General features: G+C 40.8%; 1 protein-coding gene across 1 annotated transcript; it reads right to left on the minus strand.

Annotated features, from left to right (window-relative positions):
* Window positions 1-245: 245 nt before the first annotated feature.
* STOML3 (stomatin like 3) lies at window positions 246-12,550 on the minus strand. Its single transcript, XM_001496645.6, has 8 exons — window positions 12,367-12,550; window positions 11,343-11,425; window positions 8,571-8,771; window positions 8,417-8,489; window positions 5,109-5,191; window positions 3,394-3,597; window positions 2,652-2,786; window positions 246-1,332 (listed from the first exon to the last, which is right to left on the minus strand). The coding sequence occupies exons 1-8, from the start codon at window positions 12,548-12,550 to the stop codon at window positions 1,108-1,110; spliced, it is 1,188 nt and encodes a 395-aa protein (XP_001496695.2). The 3' UTR covers window positions 246-1,107.
* Between the last annotated feature and the right edge of the window lie 12,401 nt (window positions 12,551-24,951).

Genomic DNA, 24,951 nt, shown 5'->3' on the forward strand with positions numbered 1-24,951 from the left:
ATCCTAACCCAACATTCACTAGCTGAGTCATCTTGGAAAGGTTAGTTAACCTCTGGACATCACTTTCTCATCTGTAAAATAAGGAGACTTCTTAGCATCCATAAAGGGTTGAGCACAGTGTGACACATAGCAGACATTCAATAAGTGGTAACTTAAAAAAATTCTAGCCCGTTGCTCAAAATGGATCCCAAAAGAAAATTGCACCATGGCAACAGAATGCTATCCAAGAAAGCAACTTTTAAATAAGTCACATCCACATTCTACAGCTTCTTTATTTTTAACAGGGTTTTTCTTGGAGTGGGAGAACAGAGTTTACAAACAATTCTTGATTACTTATGGCTCTTGGGACTAAAAGTAGAGTGAAAACAAGCAAGCCACAGAATGAGGTTCCCCACTGATTTCAACCTTTAACAAGCCTTCTCCCTTGTAAGCAGGTAAGCTGACTGAGGCTGGCCGCCTCCCCGTGTCTGGTCCCACCCCCTGACTGAGGGGCGGGAGGCTGAGAACTGGCCACCACGCCCAGCAGGCGCAGCCTGGCAGGCGCAGCACAGCAGGAGTGCAAGTGCAACCGGCCCCCGGGGTTGGTGCTAAGTCTGCACCTGGAAGCCTCAGCACCTCTTTAGCCTTCAACATCAAAATCAATCATGATTTTAAGCATTGTGGGGTTTTCTTGTAATTATTGGAGATTTAGCAAATAATTAGTTTGGAATTATAAAGCAAATATTTAGCATAAATATGAGACTTATGTTACTTTACAAATCGTCTACAGAGCTTCTCAAAACTGTTAAAAAGTAATTCTGAAATCTTAGTCACAGTCACCCAAAGATTTCCTCCCCCTACAGCAAGAAAGTTCCCGCTATAAGTCAGGGACAATTACTAACTATCATAAGAATAATGCAAAGTTGTCAGTGTTCTTAAAAACAAAAGTAATACACAGCTCTCATCTTTGCTTTACTTTTTTATCAGCCTCTATAGCATTTCCCTGCTAATGCTATTCCCGCTGCGGAGTTACTCTGCTTGAATAGTGCTGAAACCCTCAACACTTCCAACTGCTGGGTGCTGCACAGCAAAGACTCCCTAAGTGATGCCTGGCTACCTCAGGAGGCCTCAGGCTCTGGGGGGAGCTTTCTGGGGACTCTCATAGCTGACACCGCCGATGCCCTCTAGTATATTCATGGGCAGAGGAAACACGATGGTGGAGTTCTTCTCAGTGGCTACGGTGGTTAAGGTTTGCAGGTAACGCAGCTGGAGGGCTATGGGGGACTCGGCCAGCACCATGGAGGCTGACTTCAGAGATTTGGAAGCATTCATTTCTCCTTCTGCTGCAAGGACCTAAAAAGACAGAAACGAAAGAGTTCAGAAGTCAAAGTTTACAACCATGACTCATGCTTTCTTTCTGCAGTCCAACCAAGACCTCTCTTCCAGCCCCGTCCCCTCTTTGCCGCACCTGTTTCATCTACTTACTTCTTTGGCAAGGATAAGAGTTGCACATCCTAATGTGATTAGAGAAATTTGAGGGGGTTGCAGGAAGCAGGGAGATTTGTTACAAATTACGACTCCTTAGATTTCATTTTCGAACAAAATAAAAGCGCCGTCTTTAACCCAGACGAACACAGGGCCCTCCACCCTAGCGATGCTCTTGAATTCCTTTCAGAGCCTCACCACCCACTGCATGAGTTTTCAGACAAGTCTGAAATGCAAAGCCTCCTACTGGCTTTTTTCTGTCATTTTTGCTTATCGTAGGAGAGTTTTTAATTTCATTCTGTTGCCAACTGAGTCTTATTCTTACAATGTAAGCATTGTCTCAAGTTCTCTCTGCTCTTGATTACAAGCAGCAGCAGGTGCCAGTCTGATAACGCTTGCTAGTTGGGAGTCTCTTAAGCACTCCGCTCCTCTTCCAGTTCTCTCACTGCCCGTGTGCAAAGCACCCTCCCATCTGTCATAGCTGAGTACACTGCTTGGAAGCTGCTGGAGCTTAGCAGATAAAACAGAGATGGCTAAGGAATGAGCACAGGGGAAACCTTCATTGGCTCACAAGTAAGATTCTGAAGAGGGTACATGAAAGTCTTCTAGTCTTAATTGGTTTCTGATAATTCAGAAAACCCATCCACACAGGCATGAAGGCTATAGATCCCACAGATGCAAGAACACTTAAGGCCAGGGTGTTTGTAATTCTAGGCTGGATCGTATATAATCACCCCTCAATTCATCCAGTACACTTAACATATTAGAATGTTGATGCTCAAAAGACGAGCAGCAAGTTGGCTACACCAGAATCGCTGGCTTTATAAAATGCAGCGTCCTGGGCCCACTCGAGACGCTGCTCAAGGAGTCTGAGGTGAGGTCTGGGAATTGGTGGTTGCTGAGTTCAATTCTCTCTAGGAAACGCTGGTGGGCAGCCAGCGTTGGGACCCACCTTGCTAAGTCTCTGAGCAGGTTGCCAAGTGCCCCCTTGACCTAAGACCTGTTACCAAGCTTCCTTGAGGTACATCAGGCCGCCCATTACCTTTTAATTCAGGGGCAAATTCTCAGTAAAAACTGTGAAAAAGAAACCCTTTCTTATCAAAATAATTAAGGGGGCCTGCTCTTCCATTCAAGCTCTATCCTTGAGTGCTCCAAGGCGAGGCAGCAGTCAACAGAGTAGTCCTTACCCTGGCCCTGGCTTCCCGGGTGGCCTCGGCCTCGGCCGCCATGGACCTCTGCAGCTGTACAGGAATCCGGACATCTTTGATTTCCACTCGGGCCACCCGGATCCCCCACAGCTCGGTGGCATCATCAAGTATGGTCTGTTTCCAAATCAAAGGAAAGGACATTGATCAGGTGACAGGTGATGTGATGTACGTTTCTGATATGTCTCACATCTGCAAGGTAAATTCCTCTTCTCCTTCTCGTTTTATGTTTACAGCATTTGGAGTGAGACAGACAGTTTGGGAAAAGGAAGAGCATTTCTTATTGCTCACTTCCTGGAATTGAAGTGAATCCCAGGAAGGATTCAGGAACAAAACTCGATAGATCTCTTAGTGGACGGTCTCGCAGCAGGATTCACTCCTAAACTATCCCTAATGAAGTATATGCTATCTGTCTAGATTTGAGCAAACACCCCAAATTTTCTTGTCACTGACACCAAGCGGGCAGCAATGCATAGACTTCTCAGAAAGATCTGGATTTTGTCCTGGCTCTGCCATTTGTACCTGTGAATCATTGGGCCAGTTTACCTCTCTGAAGCCCATCTGTTTAGAGCAGTTGCATGAGTGTGTGAGTGAGTGTGTGTGGGTGTGTGCATGCACACATGCATGCACATGGGGGATGCTTTGAAATGCTGACCTTTGATAATCACTGAGTTAAAAAATGAATTAATTAAAGATGTAGGCTATTAGTTCTTGGTGTCTATACCTGAATGCTATGGGCGATCTCTTCTCTGCCAGCTAAGATTTGGGACAAGGTCTGCGTCCCCAAGACGTTTCTCAGAGTGGTCTGAGCCAGCAGAAACGTGGCTTGGTGGACATCGTTGACATTAGCCACGGCCGAGACAGCACTATAGATTCTGTAGTAGACGACTCCATCCACTTGAGTAGTCACAGAGTCTCTGGTGAGGATCTGGAGAGCAAGAACAGGGAAAAAATCACATGTTTATGACTTTTGCAACGATAGACAAAGTGTCAGCCAGCCTGAGAGCCTCTCCACAGGAGGACGGCATTAATGACAACTCATGCCAGCAGCCACCAAAAACCCGTCCTGGCTTGAATATAATCGTCCTAGTGGATAACAAAATTCCTACATATGTGCGGTCTGTACCTCTCTGCGTCGCTTCATCTCAGGGAAGTCATATGTTCCGTAGGCAGAAGCCCCTGATTTGCCATAACGACAATAGGCACTTTCGTTTCAAAACATCTCGGTAGAACCTGCTGGAATTCTACCTTCTAAACAGAGCTACCTCATTTGTTTTCCCTGTTAACCAAAATCTTTTTGGTTTTCAGTTTTTATCAGACTTGACAAACAGCAGTGCTGCTTAGAAAACATAGATGGCACCAGAGATCATGCACTGTATTCAAATAAAGAAAAATCAGTTTAGCTTTATATAGGGGCTCTGCAGGAATCACTTTAAACAACACAGAGAGGAGCTTTGGAGCAACTGAGAAATTTCTGGTAGCAACCACAGGAGCAGAACCTAGAACTCCCTTCTCCTGCCTAGAACTGTCTATTAGGGAGTCAGAAAAAGCCCAGGATAGGTCACTGAGCCTCCCAAACTGTCTCATGGCTGGGGCTGAACCCCAAAGTAAGGACTTGGCAGTTCCCACCGGCGGCATGCAGGCATCATTGTTGAGTCTTGATTGAGTTTACTGGACCAGAGAGAAGAAAATTAACATTTCCTCACAAATGTTGATTTCCTTTCTTCTCATCACCTTTGCCCTCCCACATCCTAGGGCCTACTCGCATGCTCTTTCTTCTTCCTGCAGCAGTTGGTTATCAGAGAGTGACGTGCTTATTAGTAACTGTTTCTCTCTCCTATTGCCCAGTTACTGTTTCTGTTCATTTATTTGCAATACTTTAAGAATTGAAAAGAATTGCTTGAAATGCAAATGTGGATGGGCCCTGGACAGTGTCTGCTCTTTCCCCACAACCACCCTGCTTTCTTGCATCCAAACACAAAAAAAATTTAAGGCAGAGATGAGTGAAACAGATATTACTAAAAAATCTCTGAGAAGGTGATGGGGAGGATAATACCGTAACTAACCACTGCCCTCCGCCAAATTAAACTCAGCTCTTCTGTGCAATGATTGATTTGGCTCTTCTGAGCATCTGCTCTGCCCTTCTCCATCCCAGCTTCTCTGCCAGCTGAATCCCTCCTCTCTCCTCTCTCAGGCTTTCTCACACTCGGTCATTCCGTGTCTTCTAGCAATGCAGCCCTTGCCCTGGCTTCAATCTCACTTGACAAAACAAAGCCCAGTAGTTTGAGAAGCCACGTAGGCCTCCTGAAGCAGGGTTCTATGGAAATTCAGTTCATCCTCCCCCTTAGAGTTTACAAACATACTGTAAAATTTCAATTGTCCATGTAATGGGAAAGATGTTGGTCTTATTTCTAGTAACATATCTTTAACCAGTATTACCTCTTGTGGAGGAATGTTGCAAGTAACAGTTCGGAGGTCAACTTTGACAAACACATCTATGCAGGGTAGGACCAGAATCAAACCTATGAAAAAGAAAATGTGGGTTAAAATTTCACCTTATTGAAAGTAACTACAACAAAACATCTCCTAGCTATCAGAGACAATATTTTCATGGGACTATAGACGTTTCTCATATGATTTTCAATATGTACACCTACAACTTTGGGGAAAATTATTTCTTCCCATCTGTCAATGACTAAAGAAAAGTGGTTCCCTAGGAATTAAAATCCTTTGGTAAAAAGCTAAAGACCTTTGACATTTAATTTTTAGATTTGATTTGATTTGATTGATTGATTGATTTATTAAAGATTGGCACCTGAGCTAACAACTGTTGCCAATCTTCCTTTTATTTCCCCTGCTTTTGCTCCCCCAAACTCCCCTACTACATAGTTGTATATTTTTTAGTTGTGAGCCCTTCTAGTTGTGGCACGTGAGACGCCACCTCAGCATGGTCTGACCAGCGGAGCCATGTCCGCGCCCAGGATCCGAACCAGTGAAACCCTGGTTGCCAAAGCGGATCGCGTACACTTAACCATTCAGCCACGTGGCCGGCCTCTAGATTTTATTCTCAAAATACTCAATCTAGGAGATGGCCCGGTGGTGTAGCGGTTAAGTTTGTGTGCACTGCTTCTGTGGCCTGGGGTTTGCCAATTCGAGTCCCAGGTGCAGATCTAGCACTGCTTATCAAGCCATGCTGTGGCAGGCGTCCCACATATGAAATAGAAGAAGATGGGCACAGACGCTAGCTCAGGGCCAATCTTCCTCAGCAAAAAGAGGAGGATTGGCAGCAGATGTTGGCTCAGGGCTAATCTTCCAAATAAAATAAATAAATAAATAAAATACTCAATCTACTTCTATCTAAGTATTGAATTTAACATTAATTTAAAAGGATATTTTGGAAATTAGTTTCGCTGTATTAAATGTCTCTGTATAAACGATTGAGTAATAGATTTTTGACCTTGAAAATCAGTGCCTGTCAACATTCATTCCTCTACAATAGTACTGAAGGAATGTTAGAATTAAAATCTTCCCAGGATTTCAGATTCCCTAAAACCACTATATTGTAGAACTTATAGTTTCTCCATAGCTGTCTTCTAGTTCAAATACAATGGCACTCTCCAGTTGTAAGTACTTTTATTTCCCTCTGAGTTGGGAAGTATTTGGATTGGGCTGGGTGGGGGAAGGATGGGGATAAGAAAACTCCTCTGAGGAGCCTATGACTCCTTAGCACTCCCCTGGTGAATGATCTCTCCAGCGAGAGTTACCAAGATTAGAACCACAAGGCATGTCAGCAAGAAAAGGACACCACTCCATTTTCATTCACCAGAAAGACTTTATGCTACTGTTATTATTTTCAAAGAAGAAATAAGTTTCTAGGTTGAGTACCCTGCAAAGGCTGGTAGCATCAACAGAAAACACTGCTAAGGGGCTTTCTTTGTTTTGGTCTCTAAACCTTTCTGAGACTTATGGTGAGAATTACTGCCTAATTTACTTCCTTTTTCAGTGCCAGGTCACAGGTTAACGTCACGGCCCCGAGAACTAGAGAGAGTTAAGTCCCAGCCCTACCACTTACTAGCTTGTGACCTGGGAACATTCACCTAACTTTCTGAGCTTTAGTTACCTAACATATATACATATGTAAGATGGTAGTGAAGATTAAGCTTGATTCAACATGATAATGAAATAAAGTACTTAACACTGAGCCAGGTATGTATGAAGTGCTCCAGAAGTGGCAGCCCTTATTATTAATACTTTTATTATTAAACAATAATTTACTATTTAGTAAAGTGGAGAGATTTTCCATTAGCAATTTGGCTTGTTTCCCTCTGGGTTTGTGACATTCTGAGGTAACTCATTAGCCCCAGAGACACGTATGACGAGAATAGTTATCCTGGGACATTTAGTGGAAAAATCTTCTGGGAAAATTCATTTAAAAGAGATAAATTTTTCTCTAGAGTCCTCCAGGTTATGGCTCTTCTACTTCTCCCAAATCCGATTTTATTCTCATTTATAGTCTTAGCCCCACCAGATGCAACATAACCAGGGAGAGGTCAATCTTGTCTGTTATACCTCAGTTGGATGATTCTAACACTCCTGTTTTGACAAACTCCTAAGAGCATCCATAATAAGTCCCGTCTGGCTTCTTTCTCTTAGATCCTTTATGAAATTGCACAAGTAGGATTATATGACTTGAAATGGCCAAGCCTCTTTCACAAGCTTCTCCTTTGAAGACTCTCACTTATTTTTTTTATGTCACAGATATCTGAGCGCCTGCCACCGTGCACGGCCAAGTGCAGCACAGACAGACAGTTCCAGTGTGCAAGAAAGTTCCTGCTCCCAGAGGTCTGACTGTCCATGGGCAGGAGAATGATTTTACGCAAACATTTCACAATAAGGGGCAGAAAATAAGTGTTATTAGAGAAGCATAGCTAATAACTGTCGTTTTTCATGTGTCTTCTAAGATGATGTTTTTGACAGCCTGTCTTTTCAAGGATATCAGAATTTATCATATGAAATTACCATTTTTATCAGTTAAAAACAAATGTAAGCTATTTCATATAGTTCAACTAAATATATACCCTCAGGTTATGGGTATTAAGTCAATAGCTTACTTCTAGGGAGTTTTAGCCCCTGAATCCACCGCACCCCCCCAAAAAATCCCATCCTTTTACAACATAAACAGTTTGGGACATTTTTCATTCTAAGTTTGTGAAGAAAGGACGGAAATAAACACTACGTTTGACAGACAAGTTGTACAATGGCTTCCAGCTCTGTTTCCATTAATCTACTTGCCAGGAGAGGAAATTACCTTTCACTTTTCCATTAGCTCTTTTCAAAGAGTGAGAATCAACAACCACCTCCTTGAATACTCTCCCTGAGTAACTTAATCACCTCCCTCGGCCATTTACTCCCTCCCCTCATTCTTCTGTCATTCTCTTAGTGGCCCAGGCAATAAGCGACATCCAGCAATGTAACCAGAGTCATTCTTTGCTCACATTCACTGAAACTCTCAGAAGGAGTGTTAGGAAACGGTCCAGATTTCCTAACTCTCCAACTACTGGTCTAGCGGTCACTCCCGTTAACTTGCGTAAGAGGACAGCATCCTTCAATTGTACAGAAAGGCGAGGGATCCAGCTTCCTGTGAGTTTTTATTGTGTCTCAATAGGCACTGCGAGGGAAAATATTGCTGGCAAGAGGAGTAGTAACAGGTGCCCATGATCTTTGTCGGGGCAGCCCTGGTGTCCTACCTGGCCCTTTGGCTTTGTCAGCTTGGATGCGTCCCAGTCGGAATACAACAGCACGTTCATACTCCTTAATGATCTAAGAGATGAAGGGAGAGCGTTTAGTCTTAATGGCTCATCAGCTCCTATAGAGAGCCCAATTTATTTCCCAGGGTATTACCTTCAAGCACATCCATATGGAGACAGGGAAGGTAATGATCATCAGCAGCAAAGAAAGGAAAAACAGGATCCAGCCACACACACCAAGCTGTTTACTGTTGATGCCTAGGAAATGAGAAGGAATCAGCCTGTCAGTGATGGGGCTCTTACAACAGGCATCCAGTCGTGTGGGTGAGGAAACCACCCAGAGGGCTGGCCAAGCCTGAAGGAACAGGAAGCAACCTAAATCCACACACACCCATGAACGCAGGAAACATGCACACACACACAAACAAAAAATATTCATTCAAGGTTTTAGATTAAAATAAACCTGTCACTTCCAAGGAGAGTCTTATAGCAATCGACAATAATAACTGCCATTACATGCCATGGTTTATTATTCTCAAAATATATAAAACAGTGTTACTCAGAGTGTGATCCATCGACTACCCACATCAGAATCATCAAGGTGCCATTTTAAAAGGCAGACCCCTGGGCCTGCAGAATGCTCCAGGTGAAATTCAAGGCAACCTCTGAGGTAGAGAGGTAAGTACTATTATCCCCAAAGGGAGACACTGTGGCAGAAGGAAAAACATTCTGAAGCGTCTTTAGGTATGAGTTTCTATGAGAGCTCCCTTACTTACCAATGCTGTGGCCTCAGGTAAGCCACTCAGTCTTTCTGAGCCTCCATTTCTTTGTCTGTAGGAGGGGGTTGAAATTACCTACCTTGAAGTGTTTGATGAGGATTAAATGAAATTATTTTTATTTGACACCTGGCCCAGACATCAACATCTGCATTAGTCAATGTGTATTACTACTGTTATTCCATTTTACAGATTGATGGATATTACAGAGACTTGCCAGACGTTGATACTTTACATTTCTGACTTTTCACGGAGTTTTGTTACATTGGCTCATTACCTTAGATGTCTTTTTGCTAATCACATATTACGTTAACAGGGACATTTTGCCCTAATGAGTATTGCCTTGCAATAACATGGGACTAAGTTCAAATCAAGTCTCAAATCTTGGAATTCTTGTTTGTAAAATATGCAGGTCTGGCCGACCCTGTTACTTTAGAATTTGTTATATTCACTATTTCACCTTCTTTTTAAACCTTGTTCATTTCGTTCTCTTCTCCTTGACAACCACCCCATCCTCCCCACTAGACTTCCTCCAGTTGATTCACCTTCTCCACACAAGCACTAGAGCTAATTGTATTTACTAGACATCTCCCAGATCACCACACAAACACCTTAGGCTCTATCTCAGTGAATGCCTTAACCATCCACGCTCTTGTCCAGGTTAGAGACACAGGGCCATCACTGCCTCCTCCCTACCCAACTGCAGAAGTCACGAAGTCTAACCAATACCACCTCAAATCCATCCTTACTTATCCATTTTACTGCTACTGACTTGGTGGTGCCCAGCCTATAAATTTATGAATATTTAGGAGGGTTCTAGGATTTTGCTCTTACAAACAATGCTGTGATGAATGAGTTTTAGTGTGTGTTTTTGTGCACTTGTATAGGATAAATTCTTAGCAGTGGAAGTGTTAGGTCCAAGGGATTAGTATTTATAATTTCGATAGACGGTAAATACCCTCCAAAGGTTTTGTACCAAACTCCACCGTTGCCAACAGTCCACTGTGACACTGTGCCTATTCACAAGCCCTGTCCTCACTAGACATGTCCGGTCTTCTCAGTTGTGACATTCTGACAGATGAAAAGTATCTAAGTTTTAGATACATACTTAGTATTAAAAACTTTTGTGTGCAAATGTCCTTTTATAGGCTCTAAATACACATAAAGATATACTCAATAACAATAAGGGCTTGTCTGCATACACTAAAGTTTAAAGTCCTAAAATATCACCTTCCAAACCCTTGGACCACATTGAGATGGATCAAACTATCGCTTTGCGGAGTGGAAAGGCGTTTTGTGCATTCTCGTAGAATGTTTGTTGTATTTTATTTATTAGTGCTTTATTATTATTATTAATGACACAGCCTGTATATGTACATTCTCATTGCAAAAAGAAAAATATGCCCAAGCCATACAGATAAAACGAAAGTCCCCTCAACCATCCTCTCCTTAGTTCACTTTTATCTAGCAAGCTTCCATAGTAATCAATATATTAGCAATATATATAACATGTATTATCAATATATATCAATAGTTATCTGAACTTCCTTATAGAGCCATTCCTATGTATTTAAATGTATGTATCTACAATCAGAAAAATTTTGGTTTAGATTTGAGATTATGTGAGAAATGGCATCACACTGTATCTAAGTTTCTACTTCTTTCTTAACTGAATATATCTTGGAGATATTTCTGTGCCATTATGTACATCTACCTCATTCCTCTTAACAGTAGTCTACTATTCCATCCTAAACCTGCGTCTCAGTTTACTTAGTCGTTCTCCTGTCGAGCGACATTAAGATTACTGGCAATTTTGACCTTTACAAATGAGGCTGCAATACTGTGTTGGTACACGCCTCTCCGGAACAACCTACTCTTTCCTGGAATTTTGATAAAAGCACTGAGAAGGTAGCATAGTTCCTGCCACCTTTGGTGTGTTCCCTCCCTGCTGAGACTGCAGTATGTCGTATTCAGGAGCCTCGAGGTGCTCCAGGCTGTGACTTTAGCAATGCAGGGCACACAGGCAGCTGGGAATCTAACAAGCATAACCAGCTATGTTTTAGGCCCTGAGCAAGCCCTAGACATTTCCAGAGTAGCTACAGCCTTAACACCAAGCTGCATAAGCAAGTGTTTGTCACATAGAAAATTACCCTGACCTGCAGGAGCTCCTCGGGGGTCCCATCAAGGCCTTGCATCATTAATGCAAGCGAGGCTCTGTTAGGTACTAAATGTTCTGAGGGAGAGAGGAGATGAGGACGTGATTAATCTTCCAAGATTTACACCTGAGCATTAGAATGACCCAGGCCACTGCTGCGGGGAGAATTGTGGAGCCTGTGGGATGTCATTAGGTGCCACTTAAAGTGAGGCTGTGAGCACTGTTGTCAGCTTCCCCGCAGGGCTCCAGCAGCTCAGCCTGAGAGCCGCGCAGTGGGGGAAGCACAAAGCCTGCTTTTGCAGCTTCCAGCAGAGCAAATCTTTCAGCCAGCCTTCCCCCACCCCACCCCCTCCCACAGTCAAAACCGGGATGCTGTGCTGAGAAGTGGATTTGAGGATTACAATTCTGACTGAAAGGACATGCAGGGATTGTATTACAAAGGATCTTCAGAAATCTTCCATACCACCTGTGCTTCAACCTACACCGGCCTCCTGCCAGAGCATTTCCTTGAGGCTGAGGGGATGGTGGAAGGAAAAGGGGCCAACAAGCTCTCTGTTAGCCACTAAGCACGGAGCACATCTAATCATCTCCTGCTTTGTCCAAATCCATACATGTGCAATTTCGGTGGGCAATTATCCCAATGCCATAAAGCCATCATCATACGCTTACTTCGTCGTGGACAACTGGATTTTGCCACCCCGCAACAAATTGACCCAGCTCTCTCATTCATCCATTTAACAAATATTTTACCAGTTGTATGCCTGGCACTGTGCTAGAGCTGAGGATACAAAGAAGAATAAGACAAGGAATTTCTCATCAAGAGTTCAAGTCTAGAGGGGAACGAGCCCATAGGGACGGGTGGTCAGTGCTCTGCTGCGTGGTCAGTGCTTCCTTCCAGGAAGTGTACAGCTGGTGATATAAGCGGAGATTCCCGCTTGCATGTGGCTGTGACAAAGAACAGCAGAATGTTTAGTCAACATCTTTCCCTCGATCAGCAAAGAGAAAGGTAGAGCCATCACCCACAGAAGCTGAGGCCCAGTGCTGCTGACGCTGGGAGAAGGACTTTGGGACTTCAGAGCTCACCAAGGCCAACCCTTCATTTTGCAGCCAGAAAGCTTCCTGGTTAGTGTTGTCATCATCATCATTTAATCTCTCCTTAAGTAAGGTGGTACCCACCGGTTCCACAAACTGACAGTAATTCATGTCTACCTTTATTGACTTCAGCAGTAAAGCAAAACCAAGTTTCACTTGTAGACGTGTGCCTCTGGAGCTTTGTTCTTGGCTCTTAGACACAGTTCAGAGCACCAGTGGAGACATGAACATCCTTTCGGATTAGGGATAAACACTCCAGGCAAGACTGATAACTTTGTGTGAGGCCAGGAAGGAGAGGAGAATATTCCAAATCACTGGCCCCACTTAGATGGCGTTGGAAGTGGAAATGAATTTTAGTAAATAAAAAAACAGGCCATGTGACTTGGTTGCCTACTTCACGACTTTGGCTTGGTTAACAGTATTTAACTATTAGATCAATACTACGTGCAACCCTTGCCCACAGATCTCTGTTACTGTAAATAGCCATTTCCTCCCTAAGCAGAAGTAGCCATTTAGGTCCTACAACATTCTAAAAACACCAAAACAAAATGATGCATGTTACACATTGGGGAAATGAAAATTAAAACCACCACGAGATAATAATACACGGCTTCCAGAATGCAAACATTAAAGACTGACAATAGCACATTTTAGCAAGGTGGTTGAGCAATTGGAGCTCTCACGTGTGCAAACTGATATAATCACCTTGAAAAACTATTTGGACATATCTACTGAAGCTAACACACACTTACTTTATGACTCAGTGTTCAACTTCTAAGTAATGCCTGAGAGAAATGGGTGCTGATTGCAGTGAAAAACATATTCAAGAATGTTCATTGAAATTTTATTCACAAAATCCAAGAAATGAAGGACCACTCAAAACTATCAACAGGAGAATGAATAAATAAAGTTGTGGTATGTTCATACAAAGGAATATTACTAGAAAGAGAAAAGACGAGGCTACTGCCAGATGCAAAGTATGGATTAATCTCATAGAAAAAATATTAGGCAAAATAAGCCAGACACACACAAGAGTACATACTTTTTGATTCCATATCTAAGAGTACACGTTGTATGATGTCACTTATATTGTATCACTTCACTCAAGAACAAGCAAAACTAATCTATTACGTTTGAAGTTAGAGTAGTAGCTATCTCTGGGTAGTGGGGTTGCTGGTGGTTGGATGTTATCCAGGAAGAGATGAGGGAACCTATTAGGGTGCTGAAAATGTCCCATATCTTGATCTGGGTGGTTACACAGACTTACACATATAGAGCCTGTGGAAATAAAAGAAGACCAACCAAATGAGAAAAGCAAAGGCTATTTATTCTGAGTTTGCTGTAGCAAGGGAGTCAGCCACCATCACCTGCATTTTGGCAGAGACACAAAGGCAGCAGAGGAGTGGGGAAGCTTTAGAGAAGAAAAGAGGAGACTCCAGGTGCGCCCTGTCTGGAGGCTGTGAGCCTAGGAGAGCTGTGGGCTAACTGGAAGCGGGGCATCCTATGTGATTGGTTAGTGTGCATTTGGGTGCTCTGACTGGTCCTAAGTTGGAAGCAGGGACAAAAAAATGAGGAAGCTGTTAGTTATGAATCAAGTCCTGGCCATTCTGGGCTGATAGTTACCAAAGTTATTGTTTACTTCCTGTATGGTTACTGGAGATGACAATCTGGTTCTTCTTGCAAGTCTGACTTATTGCAGGCTGGCTTCTTGGGCTGGTTATTGTTGATAAGGGTTTGGTTTCTGTGGCTGGCTGCTGCAGGTTGTGCACCAAAGTTCTTTTTTTATATATGGTCCAGCCATTGTCTATTTGTATATTCAATCTTTCAAGCCGAACACTTAAGACTTGTGCATTTATTGTATATTGTACCTCAATAAATAATTCAAATAAAGTTAGGAGAATATAAGGTCAGGCTACTTCTGAGGATGGAAAACTCACTGTTTGCTCTGCATTCTCCGAAAGAAGAGGAGAGAAAGAATGGAAAACCTTCAGCAAAGTCAGCCTGTGGACAGACGAGAGACACTGCTGAGCAGGGCTGGAAAGTGCAGGCCCCGAGTCAAAGGGCCATACATTCTAATTGAGACACCTCCATTTGAGAGCTAGAGGACATCTGGCAAGTCACTTTAACCTGCTTAAATCTTATCTCCTCTTCTGTTAACACGATAATAACTAGTTATGAGGATTAAGTAAATTACGTGGAAAGGAATTGTTAGCCCTGTCAGGAGGCCCTCTAGTCAGCCAAGCCACTGCCTAGGATTCCTAGAGCTGTATTTTGGTCAACACAGCCTAACAATTCCCTCCGCTGGATTAAATGTTAAATCAATTTTTCTGACCCTAGGCCCCTTTTCTTAGAGCATTTTCTTTAGAACACTTATCCTTGTAGATTCTTTCTCTGCCTCTTTGAGATATAAATATTTTTTAAAGTCTTTTGCCAGTTTTATAACCCAGTACTATCTTCTCAAGGACCTGGCAACTATTCTTTCAAAATGTAATCATCAAAGAAGATAGCACTCCCATCTTCCAGTCTCTGTGAGAGGGTAGGAGGCTAACTTCAGTGGGCACCTTGCTCCAAGTTGTAAAAATATCCCCACTCATAAAGATGTAAGTTTATTAGTAAACACAGATGGCCTATGACCACCCCCTAAGGTTCTCCAGCACTTTTCCACTAGCTCACTCCAGCCTTTAAAAACCCTAGACTGGTTTGTTTCAGTGGAGTTGGTTTAGATTGAGCTCTGGCCTCTCTCCTCTATTGCAATAGTTCTTGGCTGAAGTCTTTCTTGACTGTTTAACTTTGGTGCAATTTTTGCTGTGACGATTTACTCACTATTTTGTTTTATTTTTAATTTGTTTTGCTTTTACCAGGTAGGATTCTAAATGTCTGTTGTGGATATTCTGGTCCATCCAGATGATGGCTCCGCTATATGTGCAAGAATTACATTTTTAAGGGGAACATACAATAAAACCCTAACCCCTGAAGGTCTCTACCTCCTAAAGTAATCTAGCCGCTGACTTCATAAGTTCTTTAAGATAACTTTTAGAACATTAAAAAAGAGAGAGAGAGAGATGCTAGATCTTTGGTGCAAAACCACTAAATCAGAGCTGGATGATGATCTTATCATCATCGCTGGTCGTATGACCACAAAATCCTATAATCCTATGGGTTTCCTAAACTGTCAGATGTACATCTCAACCACAGAAGGATGATCTGTGCTTATGGATGTAGTTACATGAACTTTAGGATGCATTTAAACTGAGTTCCTTTTTACCATTTGATCCTTTCGGGAAATATTTAAGATATGTTTTGAAATAGAATATTCAAAAAGATGTAATAATAATGTTTTTAATACCTTATACCCCTCCCTTCAGCTTAACAATTTAAGCATTGCCAACACAATCAAAGCCCCCTTGTGTGCCCCTTTTCATGATTTCCTCTCAGAGGCAGGTTGCCCTGCAGCCTCCCCATGACGAAGTCTAGTGAGGCTCCATCTCCATCAGTCAGATGCAGCAGCAACTCCCAAGCCTGCCATTCAGAGACCAGGCTTGATGGGCATCCATAATTCAGCTTTTCAAGGGGCCGTGCTTTGGTCTCTCACTTCTGGATCTAGATGACTAAGCTGCATGCTAACTGCACATAAACACTCCCTGCAGTAGAGAAAGCACCAAAGTCCATACACATCTTTGTGCCTTTGCAAGGGCCTTTGTGACCCCCAGCCTTCCGGTTCATATCCCGCATTCTCCTCTCTCACCCAGCCACATGGCTCAGCTCAAACACCTTTTTTTCTAGGAATATTCTTCTCTCTCACCTCCACCTTTGGGTGATGCTCTTCTGAGATTCTAATACAACTTCTAGCATCACCTTTCATAGTGCATTGTGTAGGGGAGTAGAATTTGCCACCTCAAGGTGTGTCTCTTTGGCATGAGGATTATTTTGGGCTGGTTACTTTTCAGAAACTGCAGACATGGGAGAAGTTCTCAAAAACCAAGTAGAAGTTACCCTTTGTAAGAGACATTTATTTGTAAGGGAAATCTCCACCTGTAAAGGTGTCTCCCCCTCTGTACCAGGAAGAGGGGGGGATGACCTTGTCTCTAGAAACTCTTATCAATGCGGAAGACAAGGACTTAAATCTGCATAATAACCTTATGCTTGTTTACTCTCCTTTTTCTGGTAACTTCCCATAACTGACACCCCCACCCCCAACATCCTCCTTTGTCTTTGGCTGAAGATGGTATTTAAGGTGACGGCTTTGGCCATTCTGGAGACTCACTCAGATTTCCTGGTTTTCTTCCATGTATACATGTTATTAAACTTTGTTTGATTTTCTCCTGTTTTTCTGTCTCATGTCAATTTAATTTGTAACCCAGCCAGAAGGACCTAGAGGGTAGAGGAATTGTCTTCCTCCATGACAATTGTAATTTTTAGCTAACTTGTGTGTCTTTCCTGTAGGTTTCTAGTGCTTTGAGAGCAAGCACTTTATTTTTCTGTCTCCATCTACTGCTACACAGTAGATTCTGAATTCATTCACTGAATGAATGAAGTGAATGGCACACTAAATACACTGAAATGTCAAGAATGATGCTCAGCAACGTAGCAGATTTATTGATGTGTTTGAAGTTTCTTGTCTGGAAATAACGATCCATCAGAGGAGATTCCATTTGCTCTCAAGAGAGTCAATTAAGCTGAAAACCATATGGCCTTGCATTTTCTCTTTCATACGTACCAATTTACTGTACCCTCACCCTACCATTGTGAGAAGAAACTTAAGAGAAAATGTTTTCCTTGCATCATTCTCTCTCTCTCACCCTCCCTTTTCTGTCTGAAGTAACAACACTACCAACAGCAACAAGTACAAATACTTTGTCCTTATGATTTATGCCCAAACAGTCTCATGCTGGTGTTCTTTGTAACAGTGATAAATCAAAAACACCCTGAAAGTACAACAATGGAGAAAAAATTAAGCAAAGCATGATATATCTACACAGTATCATATTATGAATATTTTTTTAAATTTACAAAACCATGAGAAAATTGTTATAGTATAGTGTTAAAAGAAAGAAGTAGTAAGAAGCAAAATTGTAAGAACTGTATTGTCCTAATTAGTAAAAATTTATGCATAGAAAAAATATTGGAAGAAAATTAACAAAAATATTAAGAGTGATTAATTCTGAGTCGTGGAAGTATGACTAGTTTCAACTGTTCTGAGTTTAATTTTTGATACCTTTATAATTTTAAAAAGCAATTTAAAAATAAAAAACTAACTGTCAATTAAAAATAAAGTCCTTTGTGTATTCAGAGCAAGAAAGACCAGATGCTTCCCAGGGTAGACATAAAAGGTGTGTGGAATGAGAACAATCACCTTCCCGGGGCCTGGGGGTGTAGTGTTAACAATTCTCCCCTCTTTCTATTCACTTCCAAGCCTGTGGAGATAGAGTCAGTAAAACAGAGTCTCAGCAACTCCCTGGTTCTATCTCTAGAGAATCAAGAATTTTAAGCATCAAACATAAAATCTAAAGTGAAACCCTACGAGAAAACATTACTTTTTCATCACCAGTAAAGCATCTTCCCTATTGCTTTTTTCTCTGAAATATGCACACAGCTTGCATCAAGGAACATTTTTCAGAAAAATGTGGAATTGCTAAAAAGAAATACTGTGCTATTCAAAGTGTGGTCTCCGTCTGGCAACCTCACCAACTTGGGAACTTATTTGGATGCCAAATCTCAAGTCCATCCCAGACCTAGAGTACCAGAACTTCTAGAGGTGAAGACTAGGAATCTGTGTTTTTAAAAGCTCCCCAGGGAGATTCTTCTGTATATTAATGTTGAGAAGAACTTTTAAGATTTAGATGATAGAGATTCCAATTAACTTCACTTCAACTCTTAAAGGAAAAAGAAAGAAAAAAAGAACGAGATGACGGAGAATGTCAAAGGCTAATAAGTAGTGGTCTGCTAGTAAATGTTTAACAACTAAGACTCTGGGGGGAAATGCCCTAATTCACAGCATTCTAAAACTTCTGATCTAGCCTTGTGACGTCACTGAACTTGGAGTTAGGAAGAGATGCATACTACTAGTGCCTTTCAAAAGCTGGTACAAGCCAGTGGCACAGGACTGCAGAAGGCTCCTGCTGGAGGCGATCATCAGGACTCAGTTATTCATCTAATTCACTCAACATTTGTGAGTGGACATTTCTGTACAGCTTGAAGGACTGAATAATGTCTCGTTAAGGTATCCAAGAGAGAGGACGCAAGGGCAAACTTATCCCACAAATCTCCGAGAGTGATGGATATTACATCTCTCATCAGTTGCCAAAAGCAGATGAAATCAGAAGTTGTAAATTATAAACCCCATTTCTGTTTGTTCTGTGACAGCGAAGGTTTTTCATTATATTAAAAAATCAAAACCAAGTAAACCCATGAACACTTTTAAATATCTCACTGGTGATAGAGCTTCAACCATGCCATTTACCCAGCTCATGTCTTCACCTGTCAAATGGAAGTGAAAATGTCTCATGACGTTTCTTGTTTAAAAAGATAATGAAGGATACTCTTGAAAAGACCTCCCTTGCACTTCCAGATATTTACTGCCTTTGACATATCGAAGTTGCTAGGCCTGCTTCAAGAGAAGTTTCTTTTCCAGTGCAGGTAAATGTCTCTAAATGTATACTTTTTCTTTTATAAACTGATAATGCCAAATGTATTCTCTCCTTCTAACTCACACCATGACTTTTTGGGCAACATAAGGTATAGAGCATCAGTTAGGACACATGCATATCATCATCATCATTTTAATTCTCCAAGACTCACTTTTCTCCTTCACAAAATGAGATTATAAGAGCATCTACCTCAGAATTATTGCAGGATTTAAAAATACAATGTAAGCAAAATGCTTTGTAATACAGAATAGCCATTAATATTCAAGATAGTTGTTGGTGCTTATGGGCTAAGTTTTATTTTCCTTAACTTCTCTCCATGTGTCAGACGTGGTACAACTCAAACCAACTTTTTTTTTTAATCACAGCATCATCAGATGATATTTGAAAATGGGTAAATTTCAGCCTGTTCAATATGTCTTTACTAATTAATGCAAAAAAAATGAATGCAAAGATAAATACAAATTGTATTGAACACTGAAGAAAAAGAGCAAGTTAGAGACTACGGTTCAAGAAGAAAATAAAATCACAATAAGCAATGAATCCCAAATCCTGGGCTTTAAATGAAATTGAAGCCAATCTCAATGTGAATTAATCTACCCCAGGCTTACTCTGTAACTCTCTATAAAGCCACTACTCTCCTTTGCCTAATATAGATAAAATTGACTTAAAGCAGGAGAAAGGAACTTACCCACTAAATTCTCTTTATCCTGCTTCTCAGGGGAGGACGCCCCAGGAGCCATCTCATTCTTGAGAAGCTTTTATACTTGGCCAAGTTTCATGGGTTTGGAGCCAGGCCTAGGCTCCAGACAGCACCCTTGGTGTGTTTGGGAGAGTAGAAGAGGAGAAGACAGAATGAGAGAGAGAGACGTTCCTTTTCTTTCGTGTGCACCCTAAGGAGTCGTCACCCTGGTGAAGGCAGCCAGTTAATATAAACAAAAGGATTTCTTTCTTGAGTTTGGACTGCCTTTGTTCATATAGAAAATTCAGAAGAATATACCTGATGGTGTTGCTTCCCATAAAATATCACTATGTAATTTTCTACATCAATTATATTTTATAAAACATTTGTGTAATTTATTCACTACAGTGACCTGTCTGATACACGGGGTAGGCGTATCCATCCTTCTGTTTCAGATGAGAACATTTCAACCAATTCATTCTACATAATACAGTGAGTGATCTCTTGAAACTTGAATCTGATCATGTCACCATCCTACTTAATATAATTCAATGACTGCCAATTGTTAGTTTGGCAAAGACTAAAATCCTAAGTATCCCATCAAAGACCCTGCTAGTCTGCCCCTCCCTCCCTTTCCGGCCTCACTCACATGAACTCCCCTCCCTCACTTAGCAACAATACCATTGGCCTTCTATCAATCTCACTAAAGCTATGTATGTCCTTTTTGCTACACGGCCTTTGCACATGTTACTATATGCATAATTATTTTATTAATGTCTGTTTCTTCCTCTAGACTAGGGGTTGGCTAACGACAGCCTGCTAGCCAAATTTGGTCTGCAACCTATTTTTGTAAATAAAGTGTTATTGGAACACAGCCACATCCATTTGTTTCTGTATTGTTTATGGTCACTTTTGCACCACACCTGCAGCGTTGAATAGATGCTATAGAGACTGTATAGCTTGCAAGGATTAAAATATTAACTATGGATTCCCCTGCAGAAAACAATTGCTGACCCGTTGCCCTACACTATAACTTCCATGAGGGGAGTGACTAGGTCTGTGATTTTTTACCATGGCACCTGCAGCATTTAGAACAATGCAGGCACATAGCTGATACCCAACAGATACTTGTTAATCATAACAACAATGTAGTTTGTCAAGGATAACAGCTCAAAATGGCAAAGCCCTTTCTCGAATCCAGATCCCCAGGCTGCTATTCCAGGAGTCCTTTCATCATACCACTTGGAATCAAGGACAATTTTGCACTTATTCCAATACCGAAAGCACCAATTTTCTAGTTTTCTGATGCTCATCTTTCTCATATCAATATTCCAAAAAATACTTTGTTTTCCTGCATGTGAAAACAAAATAAACTCTGTTCTTTCCCAGGGCATCTTTTCTAGTCTTTCTTCTCTAATTATCCAGTTATTTTCTTTTTAGCAACTTCATCTTATAAAACCTCCCAGATTGTTGGTTACTTTTGCCAACTACTTGATAATCTTAGTTGCCTTCTCCACAAACTCAAATTATAGTAATAACCATGGCTGTCATCCACAGTTTGTAATTAGAAGAATTAATGCGGACTATGAGAACTCTGGGAAAGGAGGTTGGGGACCAGAAACACAGATTAAAACAGATGCACATGCACACGCAGAATCAGTGACCGTCTGCTGCAGAATCCTTGCCTCTGCACTGTTCTCACACGTCCTGGGTTATGGCTTGATGTGGAAATGGTGGCAGAGGCATAGTGGGGAAGGCGGACTCACAGCTCCCTCTGCCTGGGTGTAGAGAAATCCTGGCTCCATCGTGAACTGGCTGTGTGACACTGGGTAGCTTATTTAACCTCTTCATGTCTCATTTTTTTCATCTGTGAAATGCGCACAATAATGGTCTCTACCAAAGTTGGCTATGTGAGAATTATTGTGAAATATTACGTGTGAAGTACTCAAAGTAATGACTGGCATTAATAAATGGTAATTATGATTACCATGAATGAGAGCTGAGCTGTATTTCTCAGGACTCAACTATCTTCTTTCTAAAATGAGAGTGTTGTGTTAATTTTCACCATATCTCACTTTTCCCGTTGTTTCAAGCAAATGGAAGATTCATTAGTAATTGATTGAAAACATTGATCACCTCTCTTCTCTTCCTGCTACTCCATTTTGTTTCAAATTTGAAGATTTGAGGCCCATTCCCGGTCCTGTACTATCAATCCATAGATTCCATTTTGTTTCTTCCTGGTCTCTACTTGATCACCATGTCATCATCACCTGAGGACTAACCTCTCGTGGAAAGAGCAACAGGAAAACTTCCTGTTTCCATAATTTCTTGTGACTAAGCTGTAGACAATCTTTGCCTGGAACAGGAAGCCCCTTTCCCACTGAATTGGATGACACTCTACAGTCACGCAGCAAAGTGTTTTGGAAGTGCTCATTTAGCTAATTTCTAAACACATTTTCCCTTAATATTGGCCACATACCACTTACGCGAGCACCACCAGACTGAGGTAGAAGGTTCAAAACAACAGTAACAATAATTGTTCCCTGGTGGCAGCTGGAAAGAGCCTCCAGGGCACTTGTAACAAATACATCCCCTTGGAAGATGACTAAGCAACTGTTTTTCTTCTTCCTACAAAATGTTCCAAATATCTCAGCCTAGAAAGCAAGAGTGATTTCAACATGTAAGGAACACCTATGACAAGTTGACAAGCTGGGTCCCTAACAAAGGGGGCCTCAGGAAACGAATGAAACATGAGCCCATTTTCAATATATCCTTCTCCTTTGTCTAAAATATAAGTCGTCAGGTTCACATGATGAATTCTCCTCATCTGTGGGCCACATTAATGGAATTTTCTCCCCTCCACCATAGGGGAGTGAGGGTGGGGGAATAAAGCAGACATGTTACTGGAATGCACTCCCAGTGAAGATTTCTCTGTGTGTTTCTACACTTTCCTTCTGCCAATTCCGGAACTAGGGAAAGTCCTGAAGTGAGGACAGCTATGTTTTTAAAAGCCCTATCTCTATTCCCACTCGACATATAAACAAGATGTCGTCCCCAAATACGTATATTTGATTTTCCCTGAATGTTCATCTTAGAGTACAAATGCTATCTTGAGATAATCCATTCTAGCCTTGGACCTTTATCCTTTCCCAAGCTTCTGCTTTCAGGAAGACTCTTTCACCAGATGTCATCCATCATCATTTCTTGCTAAGATGCACATGTATGTTCCAGGATATTTGCTACTCCCTTGGGAAAACATTGCCATTTCTTTAAATGATGGAATTCTCTGATTTCACTAACTTTTCACCAATACACATCATCCATTCTATCTTATTCATTCTCATATAACTAATTCTTGAATATCTACATCTTCAAAGAACAAATTCAATCAACAGATCTGTAAGGATATTTATAGTGATAACTTCCCAAACTGCGTATCTGGCCTAGACTTCTCTCCAGAATAATAAATATTTTCAACTATCAGCTGACTCAACATCTCTACCTGCATACCCTTCTTTCCAATTCAATATTCTACCCATTAGAAAGCATTGTATTGAATAGACATTTTTATTATGGAAATTTCGATGATACATGTGAAATAATATATACAATGTATGTACGTATGGCATAATGAATGCACATGTGTGTATTTATTGAATAAAACGAACAGCAATGAACATACTACCCAACTTTCAAGCTGGAAGATGACCAACATCATGGAAGCTATTTGAGTATTCTCCCCTAAGTCTCATCCCCACCACCCCATTACCACAATCCATATTTATGTTGATTATTCTCTTGCTTTTAAAAGTTTTTTAAATCACACATGTATATATCTCTGAATAATATCACTTAGCTTTCTTTGCCTTTGACCTATGTAAAAATTATCATGTAGTATACTGGACTGCTTTTATGGCTCCATATTATGATTTTAAGGTTCATCCACATTGCTGCATGAAGCTATTATTTGTTCTTTTTCAGTCCACTTAACACATGATAATGTAAATAGGCCACAATTCACTTACTTACTTGGAATACTTTAAAGTTTTTGTTATTACAAATAATGCTACCATGACTATTTTTGTACATGTGTCCTGGTGCATACATATATGTGCAAGAGTTTCTTTAGGCCCTAAAATGAAGGTGTACACATTCAGGAATGAAATTGCTGGAATTATTTTCAACTGTAGAAGATTGTTGTGAAAAATTTTTCAAAATTGCTTTCCAAAGTGGTTTGTTCTTATAAATTTAATCGTCTACTAGCAGAGTACAAGTATTCCTTTTGTTCTACATCATTGATACTACTTGATATTGTTAGAGCTTTTGATACTTGACAACTGAGTTGGTGTAAAATAGTATTTCATAATAATCTGAATTTAGATTTCCCTGAATTTTAAGGAGGCCGAACAATTTTCACATGGCTATTTACAATTCATGTTTTCTTCTTGGTACGTATGTCTTTTGTTTTTAATATTTTTTTACCTTTTTCTTACTGACTTATAGGTAGTCTTCATAAATATATATACTTGATATGTATATATACTTTCTATATACTTCTATATATATTAATACTTGACAGTTACAGAAGTGGCAGATATAGTCTCCCAGTGTGGCTTATCTTTTTTATGATGACTGATACAAATATATGAAATTTCAATATATTTAGTGTTTGATGTGCCTTGTTTAAAAATCCTTCCCTTTCTAAGGTCTTAAAGATATTCTCCTGTATTTTCTTTGAAAGTTTTTAGAGTTATTTGTTCTTTTGAATTTAAGTCTTTAATTCACCTAGAGTTGCTTTTTGTGCATGGTGCAGTGTAGGCATTTGTTTTAATTTTCTTCCATGTAAATAACCAATTATCACAGTGCCTTCTAACAGTCCCAAACCTTAACTGATCTATTATAAATTGTTTCCATGTGAGTGGGACTTCCCGGGCTATGATGCTCCACTATCAGTTTGTTATCCCCCGTTAATACTGCACTGTCTTAGTTTCTATGGCTCTATAACAAGTCTTGGTATTTGACAGAGCAAGTTATTGTCTTCAGAAGTGTTTTGGCTATTCTTCATCCTTTGCTCTTCTGTATAAATTTTAGAATAAGCTTATAAAACTTAATGAAAACTATTGGGATTTTTACCGGAATTGCATTGAATTCAGAGATTGAGAGATGTGACATCCTAAAGTATCTAT

The sequence above is a fragment of the Equus caballus genome, chromosome 17 (assembly GCF_041296265.1).
Source record: "Equus caballus isolate H_3958 breed thoroughbred chromosome 17, TB-T2T, whole genome shotgun sequence".
In the NCBI taxonomy this organism is placed as follows: Eukaryota; Metazoa; Chordata; class Mammalia; order Perissodactyla; family Equidae; genus Equus; species Equus caballus.

Bases quoted from the DNA above. Each gene is read 5' to 3' on its own strand.
- STOML3 (XM_001496645.6), bottom strand. From the start codon at position 12,550: ATGAATTACTGTCAGTTTGTGGAACCGGTGGGTACCACCTTACTTAAG. The intron at 11,426-12,366 runs GTGATGGCTCTA...TCTCTCCCTCAG, and splicing joins CTGGGCCTCAGCTTCTGTGG to AACATTTAGTACCTAACAGA. The intron at 3,598-5,108 runs GTAATACTGGTT...CTTGCTCTCCAG, and splicing joins GCAACATTCCTCCACAAGAG to ATCCTCACCAGAGACTCTGT.